Source organism: Carcharodon carcharias, chromosome 21, assembly GCF_017639515.1.
Source record: "Carcharodon carcharias isolate sCarCar2 chromosome 21, sCarCar2.pri, whole genome shotgun sequence".
In the NCBI taxonomy this organism is placed as follows: Eukaryota; Metazoa; Chordata; class Chondrichthyes; order Lamniformes; family Lamnidae; genus Carcharodon; species Carcharodon carcharias.
The window spans coordinates 66418491-66435057 of record NC_054487.1 but is presented as its reverse complement, the minus strand read 5'-3'; the positions used below and the strand labels follow the sequence as shown (position 1 = coordinate 66435057).

At 41.5% G+C, this 16567-nt stretch overlaps 1 protein-coding gene across 1 annotated transcript in view; it reads right to left on the bottom strand.

Annotated features, from left to right (window-relative positions):
• lrriq1 (leucine-rich repeats and IQ motif containing 1) overlaps positions 1 to 16567 on the bottom strand; it is a 216012-nt gene continuing 199445 nt past the window's right edge. The window contains exons 26-28 of the mRNA XM_041215663.1: positions 6143 to 6203; positions 5530 to 5650; positions 1 to 231 (exon numbers count right to left, since the gene is read on the bottom strand). Of these exons, the coding sequence (XP_041071597.1) occupies positions 107 to 231; positions 5530 to 5650; positions 6143 to 6203 (307 nt within the window). The 3' untranslated portion in view covers positions 1 to 106. The remainder of the gene's footprint in view (positions 232 to 5529; positions 5651 to 6142; positions 6204 to 16567) is intronic.

Below are 16567 nucleotides of genomic sequence, written 5' to 3'. Positions count from 1 at the left end.
AAGGGCAAAAAACATGTTAAGACCTTTAAATTTTAATGACATAGACTTTATGATCACAAACACATCCATTGACCTTTTACTGTCACTGCCTGAAGGCAGAAAACGATTACAAAGTTTTCCCTCGTCTCTTCCCAATTCCCCATCCTGTGCTGAGCCGCACACGGTTGTTTCGGAAAGTTATGCGCTCTTGCTTCAAAGGTTTGGAACCAGTTTTCAATGGCACCGTGACTTCTATTTTTAAGATAAAAATGGAAATACATTGTCTAAATAGTAAATAAAATAAAAATGAAATTAACAGTTATAGTATGCAAAATAAATTGGACTAAATACAGATTCAATTCCCCAGAGTTTAATATAAATAAAAAAACCTTTATGTTTAGCACATGTTATTTGGTAATCATTCTGCCCGATTTGAAGAATGCATAAAGTACCATGGATATATATCTCACTGCTTTAGGCACCTCAGCATTTTAACCCATGGTGATGCCCAAATAAGCTGGCTTTAGTCGCATGACTAAACTTCATTTATTTCCTTTTCATGAAAGCAAAATGATTAACTCTGCAAGCTGTTCAGGACAAGGGTATGGTCAATAGGCATTAGTGGCATTGTGTCAGATTCAGTGGATACTTTGGTACGCATATTGGAAATAAGACTATTTAAAAAGACGTGTTAAAAAAGACATATTGCATTTTCTAGGCCCTTCATTTATATCACAAAAACTGCTGGTCTGGCAACACATCATTAAGCCAGAAGAAAATTGGTTTTATTTCAAAGGGATAATTTTTAGAAATCTCCAGGATTAAAAAAACCCTGTAATTTCAGTACACTGGTTTGAAAAGTTATATTTATCGAGTTATGTTAGCTATACCTACCTACACTGACACATACAACACATCTAGTAATCCAATTTACAATAAAACACACCACTTAAAAATGTCAGAGCAATTAGTACCATCATTTGAAATCCACAAGCTAGCAACTAAACCACACCACAAATTTGCTTTGGGTTTAAGTAAAGTCAGAATCAAAACCAATTTGTCAGGACCAAGGAAGAGTCAAATGAACATTTTAAAAATCAGATTATTATATCAGCATTGCCTATTTAACATAGACACGGAGATGGCCTGTATTCTTCTCCCTGTGTAGTATCTTTGTCATGCAAGACCTTCAGGAAAATCCTTCTCAGAAGGGCAGCTTTCTTTTAAAATAGGTCGCTTGCTATTTCCTGTCATGCCTAAGTTTTTTTCTGTGTCCGTGGAATGACCTCTTCAAACATTTACAGCTGCATTTTCTAGGATACTTCAGGAAAAACCACATAAGCAATCTCCGATCTTAGGCCACAAATTAGCATGACTTTAAAATAGATCCAAAAACACCTTGTGTATTAAGAAGGTTGTAGCATTTGTGCTGACAAAATCTGCACTAAGTAAGGACAAGTCAAATTTTTATTCCCCTCCCAGTTCTTTGGATGTTGCCTTTGAAGTTCTGTTAGTGAAAATATACATTTAACCCCACCCCCCCCCGGCACCCCTCACCCCTACCAGCCCCCGCCACCCCTCCACCAAAAATGTTTTGGTTCTAGCTATCATTGGCTGTGCAGGTACGGGGGAGGGGGGGGGGGCGGGTGGTGGTTGTGTGGAGGGAGTCTGCTGTGGTCACTCTGTGTATTGACATCAAGATTTTCTATGAGTGTATTCAGCAAAGTCATTTACAATTTTACTAGAACTACTGACCAAAACATGAACATATTTATAATATAACTACTTAATTTTTATTCCAGGATTAACAAAAACCGTCATTTCTAACTCCAAGATCTTCTGTTGTGTATTGGTTTTAACAAATTAATAAATCTGTTTACAATAGTTTACAGATTTGTTAAAACTAACACATGAGGCAAATATTTGCATCAGGCTTAAAATATTTAAGAAATATTAATTATAATATTTAATTTATTTCCTTTTCATTCAATCTTATACCATTACTATAAATAATTTCTCTCCTTTTCATTCAATTTTACACCATTGCTATAAAGCAGAGCCTAATAGTCATATTCTCATTCCCCTTTGTCTAATTTTCCATTATTTTTATTTCAAATTTTCCTGCAAGTACAAGATTGCTCGACTGATTAAAGAGATAACCAGTGCCTTTCTTTCTCTAGCCTATCATCTATACCTCAATAACAATTTCCATTTATACAGTGACTTTAAAGTAGGAAAATGTCCCAAAGCACTAATCAGACAAAAACAGAGATTTAGTGATCCATGTATAGAAATCACTAAAAACCAGTGGACAGGTATAACTTATAACTAAAAAGGTTAATTGAATGCTTGCTTTCATCTTAAGGAGGAGGGAATATAAAGGAGTGGAAGTTTTGCTACAGTTAGATAAAGTTCTGGGTAGATTGTACCTGGAGTATTGTATTCATTCTGGGCACCATACCTCAGAAAGAATGTACCGGCTTTACATGGGGATGCAGCTCACATTCACCAGAATGATACCGGTGCTAAAAAGGTTAAATTATGAGGATGGGTTACATCGACTAGGCATGTATTCCTCTGAGTATAGAAGTGGTAATACAATTGACGTGTTTAGCATGATTAAAGGATTTGCGGAGTATAGAGAAAAACTATTTCCTCTGATGGGGAGTCCAGAACAAGGGTGGAATGTTAAGATTATGAGGTTGTTTGTTCGGGGGTGATGTCAGGAAGAACCTCTTCACACAAAGGGTAGTGGAAATCTGGAACACTCTTGCCCAAAAGCTGATGAGTCTAGGTCATTTGGGAATATCAAAACAATTTCAATTAGACAGTTTACAATATCTAGTCAACAATTTCAATTATAACCATTTTTCCCATTTCCTACTTTTTGGAGAACCAGTGATTCTGCTTTTGCCATTTAAAGCTATTCTAGACTCATCATTTGTTTCTGTGAATGTCCTATTACCACTCCCTTTTGCCTTGCACCATCATCCCTTATGTCATTTATTCATTGCTGCCTTCCAATCTATTGCAGACATTCCCTTTAGTTCTTTCCTCTCTGCCTCTGTAACCTCTCCCACCACTTTCCCTGCCTCTGTACATGTTAAAAACTATTATATAGAAGCGTGCAGCTTTGTGTCTGTGCTTTGGTAGAGCTATCCAATTAATCCCATTCTGCTGCTCTTCTGCCATATTTTGTACAATTTTTCCCTTCAAGTATTTATCCAATTCTCTTTTGGGTGTTACTATTGAATCTGCTTCCGCCATCCAGTCAGGTAGTGCGTAAGACGTTCGCAAGAACTCATTCTGTAAAAAAAGTTTCCTCATGTTGCCTCTGGTTCTTAGCTTAAATCTGTATCCTCAGGTTACAGATTCTTATGCTATTAGAAATAGCTTCTCTTTATTTGCTCTATAAAAAACATTTATGACTTTGAACACCTCTATCAAAAACCCTCTTAACCATCGCTGATCTGAGAGCAACTCAGCTTCTCCAGTCTCTCCACATGACTAAAGTCCTTCATCCCTGGTACTATTCTAGTAAATCCCTGCTGCACCCTCTCCTTGACATTACTAAATGTGGTAGCCAGAATTGAAAGCAATGCTCAAAATGAGGCCTAGCCTGTGTGTTATAAAGGGTTGGCATCATTTCCTTGCTTTTGTGCCTTATTTCTCTATTAATAAAGCCAAGGATTCCATTTTTTTAAACAACCTTCTCAACTTGTCCTGCACTTCCAAGGGTTTGTGTACATACACCCTGGTCTCTTTGTTCCTGCACCTTCTTTAAAATTGTACTCTTAACTCATATTGCCTTGCCTCATTCTTCCAACCAAAATATATGACTTCACACTTCTCTATGTCAACTTGTATCGGTCACATTTCAGCCTATTTTACCAGTTTGTCCATATCCTCCTGAAACCTGATCTTACCCTCCTCATTGTTTACTACATTTCCAAGTTGTGTATCAACTGCAAACTTTGAAATTATGCTCACATCCAGGTTATTAGCATATTTCAAAATGAGCAGATGTCCTAATACTCACCCCTAGGGAACACCACTGTTCAATTCCCTCCAATTTGAAAAACAGCCGTTCATCACTACTGTCTGCTTTCTACCCCTTAGCTAATTCTGTATCTGTGCTGCCACTGTTCTTTTAATCCCATGAGCTTTAATTTTGCTTATAAGTGTATTATGCCGTACCTTGTCAAACATCTTTTGAAAGTGCAAGGACATAACATCAACTGCAGTATCCTCTAACACTCTCCATTATTTTACAAAGCCTCCTCTTATGGTGATGGCTTCCATCAGCTCTTTAAAGATTGCAGGTAGATGACAATAAAGGCGCCAAATAAATGAAAGTTGTTGTTTCTGAAAGCAGCAGGCACTCTGCCAGCTGTGTTCAGGGCAGCTTAATTTCAGGAAGGAGTCCTCATACAGCCATTAGACCCATACTTGCATATGGAAAGGGGCTAGTGCTTGTTTGGGCACAGGCCCTGTATGCCTGTACAGTACTGGAGCCTTTACCAACACACGGGGAAATGCACTTCCAGCGTGTGTGGTCATCCTGTCATACTGGATGTTTAGGTGTTGTTTTACACCTACAAAACTGGCTTGGCAGCACTGGATTTCTTGGCCAATTTGTTTAAGCTAACTCCTCACTTTGGCTGTTCAGAATGTCCTGGCCTTTGGAAAGGAGGACATGATAGCACAGGTAGGCAGCAGGAAGCAAAAATAGGATAAAAAGATAATGAGAAAAACGTCCAATGGAAACCATGTCTGATAGGATATGATTCATCACAAGCCAGCAGCTGCTAGTGGAATCAAACAAGATATTACAGCTTGGTATGCTTTGAATTATCGGTTCTTCCTTGGTTAGCATATAGCTGGTATAGCATTAAGACATTCTGCGCCTAAAAATACAAAAACGTGCCTATCTTCAGATTTGGTGTTGAACCTCTGTTACAGTTACAGCATTGTGATAACTTCTGTGCTCTAAGCTTGCATACCCTATGCGTGCTGCAAACCAGCAGCAGTGTCCAAAGGTAACAAATGAGGTTCATTTAAGGACATTAAGGAAAAGTTCTGTATCCAGACAGAATGCCATATCAAAATGGCTGTTCTCATCATGAACAACTGAAATAGGTATAATGGTTAAACAGAACTAGGCATTAAACAAATGTTGGATGAACTCCAGGATATGCAAGATATCATGTGAGGTAGATCTGGCTAACTTAGTAGAACATCATTTTCAAAGAACCATCTCCATTTTGTCTTATGAGCTGCATTAGTAGAATCCTGTAATGCACTTCCACCTTTCATTTTGTAGGCAATTCACACAATCGGTTATGGATTTTTAATGTTTAGTGAAATAAAAATATATTACAGCACATGCATTATAGTTATAACTTAAGCTATAAAACCACTAGAAGATAAGGTGATAGGAATTATTTAGTTTCTAGGCAATAACTGAAATGTTAACATTCCAACATCAGTACCACCTCAACGATTGCGGTACAAACAGTAAAATTCAAAGAATGCAGAAGTCTGACTTACTTGTAGATCCTGATGAGAGCCAGTGACTATAATTAAATCCGTCACTTGTTTGATTTATGGTACTACTACTGGTTACGGAGACAATGTCTAAATCTGAGCATTCTCTACCTACATGACTTGCCTGAGGTAACAAAGCAAAAGTAAATTATTCTGCATGCAAATCATTAAATTTTTTTAAATGAAAACTATTTACTTACAAATAGTATCTAATTACTGTGACTCAATGGGGAGACAATTGCTCATTATTGGTTCATTGCAGCTTATTTAAAATAATTTCACAACTTTCTTCAATAAACAGTGAAACATTTTTGCACTAACATTCTGAAAGTTAATCTTTGAACACATCCTAACTAGAAACCTCTTAATAGATCTAATGTAAATCTTTCTTTCTATATCAAAGTCTACATAAGCACCAGGAGAATTAAAATATATAGAACAAAATAGATAATCGCTATATGTGTAATGTTATAAGTGTATTAGGACATTTTTTTTTAGAAGCAAATGGCACTACAGGTTAACAGTAAAAATACATAATATTATCTTAGCATTAAAGTCCATCCATATAGAACTTTGTATGCATTAAACTGGTTTAGAGCTGGAGGCAAGTTCTTACCATGAGTTGAACACGGCCACCATTCAGTACTTCTGCATCCAGCTCTGGCAGGAAGTGATGACTAAAAAACCAAAAGAAAGAAGCACGACAGAATAAGACTAATGTGCTAGTCTAAATTTTGACTTCTTGAAATGTGCAATTTTAATCAAATTGTTTGGAAATAATACAATATTGAGATAAACTCAACCATATATATATATATATATATAGTGCCCATTAATTAGAATCCATTTACCAATACCTGGCACAAATTAGTAATGCCACATTCTGACTATAACACCAAACTGATCCATTTCCTAGTATAATAATGGAATGTTACTCATAACCTTCATAAAAGGTCAGTGGGAAGTTTACAAACCATCATAATTCTGTAGCAGTACTATTTGTTGAAAGTTTTATTATTATTACTGTACAATTAATTTCTGTTCTTTTTGCTGTACCACAACAGGTCACACAGACCAAGGGCGGAATTTATTGGTCATGATTATGGACCATTTATTAACTGGAGGGCCGGTGGCAACACCGGTAGGGCTCTCTTTGGCAGCCCTGTTGTGATTAAGTCCTAATTGGGCAGCCCTCCCAATTAGGCAGCTTCCTGGATGCCAACAAGGTTCCCAGCTTCATTGGGGGCAATTTCCCATCAGACCTTCGAGTATAGAGTGGATATCCTGCCCCTGAGAGCTGTTGACCAATTAGAGGCTGGCAGCACCACCGGGAGTGGTGGCCACTGCTGGTACTGCAGTGAGACCGACTTAAAAAAGATCACTGCAGCCCCTCGATGAAAGTGAGTGGCGTGTTATTGCCAGGGCCAGACAGAGGGGCCCTGGCAACCTGTTGGGGAGGAAGGGGGCAGGGGAGAAAGGGGCCGGAGGGAGGAGGAAGGGGTGGGGAGGAAGAGAGAGTCCCTCCATTTCCACTGGCAGATCCTTTGTTGAGTTAGGGATGCTGCTAGAGTTCATCCGGTTGCCCACATGGTGTGGTCCTGGTCAGCCACTGTTAAAATTCCAGCGGCGGGAAGATGAGACCCTAAGAGGCCATTTAAGTGCCTCATTTGCCTTTGGCAGGGAAGCCAGCCTCGGCCCTTCCTATCCGGAACTTAATTGGAGAAGTCCAGAAGGTGACGAGGGTCTTAATCCCATCCCAATACGCAGCCCCACCCCACCCCAGTCCGCCTCTTAAATTCCGGCCCAAGTCTTTGCAACGAATTGACCTATAAAAACACCAAGCATTTAACTCAATGCACTGCAAATATATATAAACAGTGAAAGAGTTAAAGTAGGAAAAGTCTCACATTGTCTTACTAAACTGCATTTACTGTACTAAAAATATTTTAACTGAAATAGGAACAGTTTTGAGCAGAAGTACTAGGTTATGATGAAATGATGATCCTTACATTTATTAACTAATCATCTTTACTTTCAACAACCTAATGAACAACATTTTAAACTAACACGTTGAATATATTAGACCACAGTAAACTTTCTATGTTAAAAGACAGGACATTAAAAATTCTATGATATAAGAATGACTTGTACTTTCCTACATAAATAGCAGTGTGTACAATCATAAGCTATAAAAGCACTGTTTAACTATTATTTGACTTGAATCAGGTATATTTTGGGTTCACAATAATTTATTAAAAAAGTACCAGATAAACTCAGCCCTTCATGTCCTGTTAAAGTTTAATAAGCTCAAAAGAAACTTGCTGTTGCTAATTAAAGATATAGTTTTATAAAATAAATTTGAGATTACTTAGGTGCGGCATACATAAATACAAAATAGGAGCCTCGTACCTGATTTCTCGTGCGAGATCAATATGATTACATGAGTATAAAGAAAATGAGTTACATTGTAAATAATTGATCCATTATTCCATTTGGTAAAAATTCAATAAAGGTTTTATAAAACTGGCAGTTTAATGTATTTTCACATAATGCCTGACTGCCATTCTATGTGCTCTGTTGGGATAAATGAATACAAGACAACAAAAACATACACAGTAACAAAATGCACATGATCGCTCCCAAGAAGCCTAAGGGGTGCCAAAGACATTTTATACAGCGTGTCTAATGGCTTTTCAGGACTAGTTATGGCAAGCATTCAGCTGCAGGAAATTGAAAGAAAAGTTGTATTCTGAGTTCTAGCTTTAGGTTAAAAATCAGTGTGAGTAGGGTGCAATTTGGCTACTTATTTACCTCCCCTACCAAGAATGATGGTCTGTCATAGCTTCACCGCATCCCACTATCAAACTCTCCTACCCTCCCTACCACCCCACCTCCAGCCCCCATCCCCTCCCCCTGTAGCCAGAAACCTTTCATAATCAGAATTACAGCATGCAAGAGAAGTTGAAGTTACTCGTATGGAGATTCAGAGCACACAGAAAGGAATAATCCTTTAAGAAGGGCAATCTGGAAAATTCATGTCAAAAATAAACTGGAGTTGAATTAATGTGACAGAAAAGAGGCAAAGTACTTAGATTCTAAGTCATCCACAAGTATATGGAGCAGTGTTCCAATCGCTGTCAAATTTCCTGCAACATTTGTTGCTGAATTCAATTTGTTACTTTTTAGGGGTAAAGTAAATATTCATCTAGAATTGTAAAGCAAACAGATGCAAAGAGATTAAGGTTATTATAATTTACAAATCACATCTGTCAAAATCAACAAACACATTTTTAACAGTTTAACATTGTTGACTATTTCAACACCACCATTAACACGTTAACACCTCCACTGGAATGAAAAAGGAATATCAAGTAAACATGCTAAACATTTATCCACTAATACTGCTAACAGTTATCTCTGGGTTCATACCTTTTCCTTAATCCATTCTTGGGATGTGGACATTACTGGCAAGGATGGCAATTATTAACCACCGCTAGGTACGTTGTAAACATGGTGGTGGACCTCTTCTTGAACCACTAGTGGCTGGTTACAACTCAGTGGCGAAGGCGTTCAAAAGTAAACAATGTTGGTATAAATGAGGTCAAAATATTGGCTGGACCAAGTCAGAAGAGCAGGCTTCCTTCTTTAAAATACATTAGTGAACCTGTTTAATTTTTATGATAATCTGACAGCTTTGTGCTTTTTTATTTCTAGATTATTAAAGTACTGAATTCAAATTCTCAAACAGTCTTCAATTAATCTGGACTCCTATTCTCTGCATTATTAGTCCAGGTCTCTGGATTAGTAGCCCTGTAACAAAAGCACTACACTACCATACGCCATGTTGAAATGAAGCTTACTTGAGCTAAGTACATCAAATTTAGATAGGACTTTTGACCAGTCTTAACTTTTCTTTAACCAACAAGTTATCTACATTAGTGGATTTGATTGTGGACATTTTCTATTTGATTATTTCAGATTTCTTGGTTTGCAGGGAGGGTGGGGGAGTTCTTCCATGGTCCTTTATAAAGTATTATTAACTGTAAGTACTAAAAGATGTTTGTTTTGCCATGTTTAAGAGTATGTGCTAGTTTGCCATGTTTAACAGAATGCGCTAGTTCTTGCAGTACGCAATGTGCTTTTAAACAAAATTACAAATGCCGTTTCTCCCTTCCCTTTTGCCCATTTCAATTAAAGAATTACTTTATTTGAAGTACTATCACATGACATTCCAATGAAACATGTGAAAAGAAAGACTAGCATTTATAAAGTGACTTGCATGACTACAGGAGGACCCAAAGCACTTTGCAGCCAATGAATCACTTTTTAAGCATAGTTACTGTTATAATGTAAGAAACATGGGGCAGAATTTTACATTCGGCATGTGGGGGCGGGCTCGACACGCCGAAACGTAAAATGATGCGTGATGATATCGGGCATGCGTCCCGGCGTCATCGTGCTGTCTCGCAATATTCCGTTCAGCGGGCACACGCCGGAGTCAGCTGCATGCCCGCCGATAATTGAAAGGCCTTTTAAGGCCATTAGCATTCTAATTAACTCCAAATTTACGCTGCCCGTCCAACCTTAAGGTTGGGGGGCAGGCGAAAAACCCAAGCGGCCTTTACGTTTTTTAGGAAACCTCATCCATGAGTGGGATAAGGTTTCCTAAAGCTTTTACAAATTGAATAAAAACTTCTTTTGAAAAATAAAAATGTCCCATCTCATGTGACTGTGTCACATGTGAGGGGACATGTTTCATTAAATTTTTAATGTTTTTAATAATTTCTTTAAAAAGCACTTCTATCTCCGAGGCAGCTCTGTGCCACAGGGAGATTGAAACCCTCTTTCGCATACATATATGAAAGGGTGCTGGACCCGACTCTCCTTCCTCCCACACAGTTAGCACTTAGTGTAATTGGCCCGTGTAAAATTGCAGTGCCTAGTCGATTGCGGGCGGCAGTCAGCTCTGCGGCCACCCCCGCCCACGCCCGCTGAGCTCACCCAACCATTGTAAAATCTTGGCCACGGCAGCAATTTGTGCATGATTTCCAGGAAAGGTTGCTATTCCTTTAAAGTACCATCCACCCATTTCTTCTTGTGGGAGAACATCTGCATCCCCCTTTGTTGTGCAGCAAGTGTTTGAAGAATTAAGATTTACTAAAAACCCTTTCTATAGAAGCAAATTTGGCTTGGCATATTGAACTGGAGAGTTCCACAGTAATAGCAGAGAATTTATTTTAGGAGATAAGTGGATTGCTTGTCAAGCTGTTTTAACCAGGAGCCTAGATATTTTTTATAAGGATGTGTGTTGTAACACTTAACCCACAATGTCTTATTCTGCTGATAAGGCAAAGTTGTGTGTGACTCGACTGTTTTCTTCAGGCCACAAATTCTAATCACTGTAAATAGGCACATCTTAGCTAATTTCTCTTATGCACATCCTTATGTGAATTACAGGGTAATTCTTAAAGCAAATTTTTGGTTTGATTACATGTTAATTAGAAGAAATGCTTGTAGATTCCTGGTTCCTTTCAAAACTCAGAATAATTAGCAGGAAAAGACTCACCCATTGGCAGCTCCACATTAAAACTACAGGGCTCTGCCAGTCACTACTTGACCTCACCCTGCCCTTATTGTTCCCCCTCCTCCTGGCCACTCCCCTCACTCACCCGGTCATTTCCTACTTTCTCTCAAGATCCACCTGATTTACATTCAAAAGAGCAATTGCAAATTCAAATGTTCTTCATTGGCAAGTTGCCTAAAGATGCTCTTCAGGTGTCTGCAGCTCACTATTTTGATGTAAATTAGACTCGAGGCTCAATATTGGGTGGGCCTTGGGCCTAGTTGGAATTCTAATTTGTAGACCCATGTTTTATGCTGTTCCCATATGAGTACGGTGGGTTATAGAATTCGGGAAGGGTGCATGTGTCCCATGAAAATATTTGGAAAGAAACACCTAAGATTTCACTGCTTAGAGATAGCAGTCTGGATTTTCTGCTTCCAAAATAAGCTACAGAGCCAAGTTGGTACCATATTTTTCTATGAAAAATAAAGTAAGTGTACAAAATTTTTGTACCATCGCCAACGATCTGCAGCAAAGCAAGTACCAATGAGATCAAAGAAGATAATACAAAAACTAGGAAGTCTGGTTGACTGTGAGAAAACCTGTAAATTATTTTGGGAGAATATAGGCAGGTTAGTAGATTGGACAGAGAGATTTCAGATGAAATTTAATGTGGAATATTATGAAACAATAAATCTCCAAAGGAAGAATGAAAAGAAATATACCTTAACTTGTAAATCTTTAAAAGATTGTCAAATACACTAAGAGGTTCAGATACACAAATCTTGTAAAGTGGGAGGACACATTGATAAAGGTGCGGAAAAAAATATCTGGCACGTTAGGTTTTGTAAATAGATGCTCAGAGTACAAAAGTAAAATGATGCTACTCCAATAAAAATCACTGGTTGAGATGTCATCAGAATATCAGATGTAATGTTCAACTTTCACATAAATTCAGTTGGCAAAGGGTGGCATGGGTTCCAGCCACCTGTTGATGTCACTGGGAAGCCTGATATACTTAGGGTTTCACTTTAATATGTTGAACTACCAGTGCTAACTGTACTCCTTACAGGCAGCTTGCCTATTAGGGAGGTGGGATATTTGGTGCACCAGCTGCTATTTAAAGAACAAAAAAGAGTAGGCCATTTGACCCTTTGAGCCTGCTCGACTATTCAGAACGATCACTGCTGATTTATCTTTCCACACTAACTTTATATCTCTTAATTCACTTAGGCCAGACACTTCGGGTTGGCGAGCAGGGGTGGGCCCCACTCACAGATGCATAAAATAACACGCGGTGACGTCGGGCGTGCGTGTCATGCTGGGCGGGCCCTAACTGGCCCGTCCTTGTAAAATGGTGGCGTGCAGCCGATCGCGGGAAGCGATTGGCTGTGCGCCTGCCCGCACCCACTGCTGCTCAACACCCCCAACGGGGAGAAAATTCTCCCCTTAGTGTCTAAAAATCCATCGATTTCTAACTTGAAAATGCTCAACAATTGAATATCCACAGTTCTCTGGGGTAGAGAGTTCAAAAGATTCAAAATGCTTTAAGTAAAGCAGATTTTCCTTATCTCAGTCGTAAATGGCCAATCCTTTATTCTATGCCAGCGAGGGGAAAGATCCAACCCCAAACCAACCGGTCACCCTTCCTCCAGCAACTATCATGTCAAGTCCCAAAAAACATTTATGGCCAAAATTTTCAGTTTGGCAGGCAGGCGGATGGAGCAGGAGCAGTCATGGGTGGGCGCGGACCTGATTGGTGCCCACAATTGAGGCCGCAATGCCATTTTGTGTGGGTGGGCCAATTAAGGCCCGCCCAGCGCATTTCCGACTCCCGTGGATAGTGGGAGTGTGCGGGCTGCGGTGGGCGTGCACAGACCGTTGGATCCAATGGCGACCCGGCAGTCTGTTTAAAAGAAGGCCTGGCATCCTCTTATAGGCTACTCACAATGACCACCTGGAGATCCAACTGCAGGGGGTCTGCTCAGCAGGACACTCTGGAGGGAAGGGCAGAGGAGCAGGGTGGGCTGCAGGGTAGGCCAGCGGGGGGCCAATGTGCCCCTCACTTTTCTGATGATCTTCTTGCTGCCCTCCTCGAGGAAGTGGCAGCACGGCGGGAGATGTTGGTCCCCCAGGATGGGAGGAGGAGGACCCCCCACATGACGAAGTGTGCCTGGGAGGAGGTGGTGAGCTCCCGCGACGTGGTGCAGCACACCTGGATCCAGTGCCTTAAATGCCTCAACGATCTATTGCGCTCTGGAAGGGTGAGTACCATGTTGGCAATGGGCATTTAACCCAGCAGGTAGCCTTAGCCTTTGAGGGCCCCCCCCCCCACCCCCCACTCCCCAAGCCTTACTGTGATGACTGCATTGAATCATGTTAGGCATTTCTCGTACACTGGGTGGGCAAGCAGATAGTGCCCATGCTTACATCAGCCTCAGTGGTTCATGAGGAAATCGGTTCTCTCCTGCACCATGTGTTGCTCTTAGTCGTACATGACTAGTCTGGGGGCGTGGGTCATAGACAAAGGTCCCTCGGCCCTTCGAAGGTGTGCGGGTCAACCACCTTCCAAAGCCGCCTTATCCCATTTCCGAGCACTATCTCCATGGCCTTGTATGCCATGGTATCGCAACTGTACATCCAAATACTTATTACATGTTAGGAGGGTTTTTGTGTCCACAACCCTTTCAGGCAGTGCATCCCACATTACTGTGTGTAGACGTTTCGCATCACCTCACCTGTCAACCTCATGCTCCTTAACTTAAATCAATGCCACCAGGTTACTCATCCCTCCACCAAGGAGAAAAGTTCCTTTCTGTTGACCCTATCTACGCCCCTCTTAATGTTATAAAGCTCAATAATGTCACCCTTCAATCTCCTCTGCTCCAGGGGAAATAACCCCAATCTATGCTATGTCTCCTCATAACTCCAACTCTCCTGCCCAGCATGAATCCTGGTCAGCGATCTCCGCACTCTCTCCACTCCAGTCACATCCCTCCTGTGAAGCGCATTTCACAACTACACGCAGAACTATAGCTGTGGCATAGGCAGCGTTTTCTGCACTTGCAACATGACCTTCCGTTCCTATATTCTATTCCTCGGCTAATAAAGACATTTACCTTCTTAAATACCTTATGTACCTGTCCCGCTACCTTAACAGGCCTGTCGACATGCCCAGCAAGGTTCCTCTGATTCTCCTTACTTTGCAGGGTCCTACCATTCCTCGTGTGTTCCCGTGCCTTGTTTCTCCTGCCCATGAGCATCGCCTCACACTTATCCACATAACATTCCATTTGGCATTCCTCAGGCCATCTGGCCAGCCCGTCTGTATCCGCCTGAGGGGATAGCCCTTGTCACCCTGCAGCCAGCCACAATGCTGAGCCGGAGCACTGAAGAACTCCGGTACCTGGGAGTGTCTGAGGATGTAGGCTGCCTGGGTACCTTGCACAGACTTGATGAATCAGCATCCTGAGATCACACGCTATCTGCACATTCATGGAGTGGAATCCCTTCCTGTTGATGAAGGCACCGGGCTCACCTGCTGGCGCCTTGATGGCCACATGTGTACAGTCTATTGCACCCTGGACGCGGGGGAAGCCAACAATGGCCGCGAAGCCTCTGGCTCACTGTGGCTGGCTTGCCTGGTCCCAGCGGAAGTGGATGAAGGTCAATGTACACCTGAACAGAGCATCTGTGACCTGCTTGACACAAGTATGGACAGCTGATTGGGAGACACCGCAAAGATCACCCATCGAGCCCTGGAAGGAGCCAGAGGCATAGAAGTGGAGGGCAACTGTGACCTTCAGAGCCGCTGGCATGGGGTGCCTGCCCACAGAGTTAGGAGAGATCTCAGGGCCAATCATCTGACAGATGTAGCTGACTGTCTCCCTTGACAGTTGGAGCCTCCTTCGGCACTGCACCTTAGTCATGTTGAGTAGCTCCTTCGCTGACTGTATACCCTGGCAGCAGGATAGTGGTATCTTCTGCGGCCCCTTCCACCTTGGACTACCTCTTGGCCCTGCATCCCTTGTGCCTGTACTCCCAAAGGTGGCTCCCCTGGAGGCTGATTGTGCACCCCTGGCCGCCTCCTTATTCTATCCCTCCCCTCCTCCTCAGAGGAGCTGCCTCCAGTGGACATGTCAGAACCCATACCCAGGCTAAAGGGAAGCCTCTGGAAAGCTGCAGGCCCGATAAAGATTCCTGACTGCAGAATGCTGACCTGAAGGTTCAAAGTATACAGAAAACTGCTGGAATACATTCTGAACTGTTACAGATCACACAGGCAAGTTTAAAAAACTTTCTGCAATAAATACTCAGACCAGACTGACAACCCCACTGAGCCTTCTTATCTCGCTCGTGGATGAGTTTTATTAAAAAGTCTCTTACCCGCCTGCCCGTTGCGCTTGTGTGCTGAGCCGAAGATCACACGGGCACGTGAAAATCGGCATCGAATGCTGACCTAAGGGCCTTAACTAGCCCATTAATTAATAGCGGGCGCGCGTCGAACTTCATCGTGCGCCTGCCCAGTGAAACATCGCAATGGCGCATGGTGACGTAAGGACGCTCACCCAACGTCACCGCGCGTCATTTTACGCGCTGACGTGCGGGGCCCACCCGCCCGCATGCCAAGCACAAAATTTTGCCCTATATGTATGAATTCGATAACCTCTTATTCTTCTAAACTCTAAGGAATACTGTCTCGACTACTCAATACTCAGTAACTCCTCATAGGACAATCTCCTCATCCCAGGAATCAGTCTACTAAATGTCTGTTGCTTTTTCTCTTCTTCTTCTTCTTCAGGTACCATGTTTTACAATGTCGATGATCATGGCTCTCCAACTTTCACAATTCTTAAATTGCCAATATCTTGGTGGTGTTCTCAAACCTTTTAACTTCTGTTTCTGAAACTGTGAGTGTACTTCCTCCTGTCTTCCTTTAGCTCTACTGCCCTCAATTTTACCAGTCACTACCAGATGTTCTAGTTTCTCTCTCCTAAATATGTGTCCAAAGAATGATATTTGTCTCTTGATGACATTCTTCTTGAGCACCTGCTTTCCTCAAAACTTCCTCATTAGGTGTGTTGCCCAACTAATCCTCATCATCCGTCTCAGAAACCACATCTCTGTTGACTTTAATTTATCTTCATCGCCTAGCTCATATTCCAACTGTTGCATCCAGTAACATTGACCAGATGTAGTATTTTAGTAATCTCATTATGCTTTCCATTGTGGTTCTTCCTGCTAAAGGGGCCTGACATTTTGTGAAGTTTCTTTCGCAAGTGGCATGCACTTCCTGTCTGCTGAACGGATGGCTGTACCCAGGACCTCCAGACTTACAGTTGGTGTGATGGGAAATAAGTCAAGAGGAAATAAAAACAGAAAATGCTGGAAAAACTCAGCAGGTCTAGCAGCATCTGTGGAGAGAAAAACAGACTTAACGTTTCGAGTCCCTATGACCCTCCTTCTGAAGGAGGGTCA